At 41.7% G+C, this 3,648-nt stretch overlaps 1 protein-coding gene across 1 annotated transcript; it reads left to right on the forward strand.

Moving 5' to 3' along the window:
• Positions 1–6: 6 nt before the first annotated feature.
• On the forward strand, positions 7–2,933 carry LOC104954050 (insulin-like growth factor 1 receptor; the record flags this gene model as incomplete). The annotated part of the gene is made up of 4 exons (XM_010781104.1): positions 7–50; positions 280–424; positions 2,402–2,610; positions 2,807–2,933. Coding segments are annotated over exons 3-4 (335 nt in total), but the record flags the coding sequence as incomplete, so codon positions are not given.
• Positions 2,934–3,648: the final 715 nt, after the last annotated feature.

Here is a 3,648-nt window from a genome sequence, read left to right on the forward strand (position 1 = left end):
GGGATGCACCGTCATCCAGGGGAACCTGCACATCAACATCAGGAGGGGCCGTGAGTCACACACACACACACACACACACACACACACACTACTTAAAAACAGTTAAAGAGGTTTGATGGTTACATATGGTTGAACCACTAAAGATGCAGTTAAAGCAGAGAGTGTAATCAATACATCAGTGTGTAATAACATTGTGTGTGTGTGTGTGTGTGTGTGTGTGTGTGTGTGTGTGTGTGTGTGTGTGTGTGTGTGTGTGTGTGTGTGTGTGTGTGTGTGTAGACAACCTTGTGGCAGAGCTGGAGAGTTTCACCGGGTTGATCCAGAGGGTGACGGGGAACGTGAGGATCAGACACTCACACACTCTGACATCACTGGCATTCCTGCGCAGCCTGAAACACATCGAGGGGAGAGAGCTGCTGGACGAGTGAGAACACACACACACACACACACACACACACACACACACACACACACACACACACACGACATCACTCTTGGCGCCGTGCTGGGTGGCTGCCTGTTGTAGCAGCTCCCCTGTTACTTTCTTGTTTATTTCTAGTCTTTCATTTTTTATTGTACAATGCCATGTCTTTTTTAGGCTGCTATAACGCAAACATTTCCCAAATTGGGATCAATAAAGTGTTGTCTTATTACACACACACACACACACACACTCACACACTCACTCACTCACTCACTCACTCACTCACTCACTCACTCACTCACTCACTCACTCACTCACTCACTCACTCACTCACTCACTCACTCACTCACACATAAAGAGGTAAAGGAACAGTTTGGGGGTTTATATGAATTCCCTTTTAACACATTATGAGGGTGTGTTTTACAGACGAGTATAAATAGTTGTCTCGTCAAGGTCATTATTAAAATATTGGCAGGGTGAGGACAAAAACAAAGATAAAATAATAATAAAAAATAGTTTTGACTGAGGCTGCAGACTGTGGGAAAGACTTGTTTAATATCATCACTGAAATAAACCAAAACACACTTCCTTCTCTCTATTTATAGCCTGTTTACCTAATAGTCACTGTTGTGAACCCAGTGCTCTAAGGTTTTATGTTAGAAATGTATAGTACGGGTCAAACTGCCGGATGCTAACCTGCATATGTTGGGCAATTTAGCATAAGTTGCATTAATTAGCATTAATTACCATATGCAGGCAATAGTAGAAACAATGGGTTGGCTGATTTGGAAAATATAGGAGTGGTTTTGGGGGTTAATGCAGATGTTGAGTCCATTTCTGACATTTTCAGGATCATAAATGGCAGTTTTAACCAGAAAGCGGCCATAGATGTACTCTCGGTGAACTAATGTTGACGACATTTGTGTCGATTTTAAAGTTGATGGGACTCAAACTGCCATTTTTGATCCTAAACATACCAGAAATGTATTCAACATCCTCAACAACCACATCAAAATTGTCCAAATCGCTCAAGCCATTATTCAGATATTGTCTGCATATGCTAATTCATGCTAATTGCCCAACATATGCAGGTTAGCATCCGGCAGCTTCTATGTGCTGGAGACCCGTACTATACATTTCTAACATGAAACTTTGAGAACATCTGGGTTCACACTAGGCAACTAGACTACTAACTGCTAAAGTAAACGTGTTTTCTTTATAAGAGCTTGAACGCAGCGTAGTCCTTTTTCTCAGGGTCGTAGCGAGGCCTCTTTCGTCCTTGATTCCCAGGAATGTCTCCGTCCCATGGCTCACATTTCTGTCATTCCTGCATGTCTGGGTGTTTCCCTCTGACTCATGAAACCTGCTCCTCCTCCATTAAACAGCATTCCAGTTTAATCCCAGTTCACACGATGTTTCTATTCTATGAAAACCACTTATGTGGAGATCTGTGGAGCAAACATTGAAGACAAATGGCTAAGAAGCTTATAGAAACCACCAGCAGGTCTTTAGAGCAAAGCTTTACAGATTAAACCTCTTATTGATCGGTTGATTGTCCGAAAAAGGCGGCAACTACTTTTATAATCTGTTATATGAAAAATGTTCATGTTAAAAATGTCCCAAAATGCTGTTTTCAGTCCCTCAAATAAGGAGGTTTTTTATTATATTAAAGCTCATATATTCAGGATTTACAAAATAAAATATAATGTTTAATCATTTAAAAAAAAAAGTATTTATTTTTTCATCTTTATTTATTGCTGGTATTATTATAACTTTTTATGTGTAAATAAGATTTAATTTAAGTGATGTCATTTTACTTCTTCCACTAACTCTCTTGTTATTTTTATATATGTGTTATTGTTTATGTGTGTATGAAAAAAAATGCAACCAACACAGAAACCTTAACCAAAGAATGTCAAACCAAGAAGCGGATGATTTCCCTTTCGTCCAATCACCATCCTCCTCTCCTCTCTGCAGCATGTACGCCTTTGTTGCCGTGGACAACCAGCAGCTCCAGTATCTATGGGACTGGAAGCAGCACAACCTGAGCATCTCGGCGGGAAAACTGTTCTTCAGAGCAAACCCCAAACTCTGCATGTCTGAGATACGAAAGATGTGGAACAAGACGGGCATTCAGGGACACTTTGAAGAGAGTGACTTCAGGAACAATGGAGACAGAGCCAGCTGTAAGACACACACACACACACACACACACACACACACACACACACACACACACACACACACACACACACACACACACACACACACACACACACACACACGTAAACTAGTTATTTATTAGAGCCGCACATACATTACTATAAAGTAATCTGGAGTATTTTGGATCCTGTAATATTTCTAACTCTGTCCTGTCTCCAGGTGAAAGCACCATCCTGAGGTTTAAGTCCAACAGCACCATGAGCACGAGGATCAAACTGACCTGGCAGCGGTACCGCCCGACGGACTTCAGAGACCTCATCAGCTTCATCGTGTACTACAAGGAGGCGTGAGTTCTCCAGACGTTCTGTAAACATGACATACCTTCATACATGGCATTGTTCATACTGGGGACACTGGGGACGTTCCTCTGCAGCTCCACAATACTTCGTTAAAGGTCCCCTATTAAACTCTTCTTCATCAATATATCACAGGTCTCAGATATATCCAGAACCTGTCTCTGATTGGCTCCAAACACCAAACAGATCATTGCAGCATTACCCATAATCCCCTCTGTTTCAGCCCTGTTTCCAAAGTGCTGATTCTCTGTCTGTTACTTTAGATGAAAATAAGGAGCCCCTCCCCACGCCCCTCTGAGAGAGATTTGGTTACAAAGAACTCAATGGAGATTCAGGTGAGAAGGGGGGGGGGTTACCTTGGTTGCTGATTGGCTAATGGTTACTCAAGACAAAACATCGTTATGACATCACAAAGTGGCCAAAATCTGATCAGCTCATTTTCAGACAGGTTTTTATAGAAATGGATCAATAAGAGAGAGAATCTTTGTTCCTGAAACTTTCAGAGTCTCTTTCCACAGAGGGGGACACATGTTGATGTAGAAGAGACATGAAGAAGAGGGGACACATGTTGATGTAGAAGAGACATGAAGAAGAGGGGACACATGTTGATGTAGAAGAGACATGAAGAAGAGGGGACACATGTTGATGTAGAAGAGACATGAAAAAGAGGGGACACATGTTGATGTAGAAGAGACATGAAGAAGT

The sequence above is a fragment of the Notothenia coriiceps genome, unplaced genomic scaffold, assembly GCF_000735185.1.
Source record: "Notothenia coriiceps isolate Sejong01 unplaced genomic scaffold, NC01 NC01_scaffold00022689, whole genome shotgun sequence".
Taxonomy (NCBI): domain Eukaryota; kingdom Metazoa; phylum Chordata; class Actinopteri; order Perciformes; family Nototheniidae; genus Notothenia; species Notothenia coriiceps.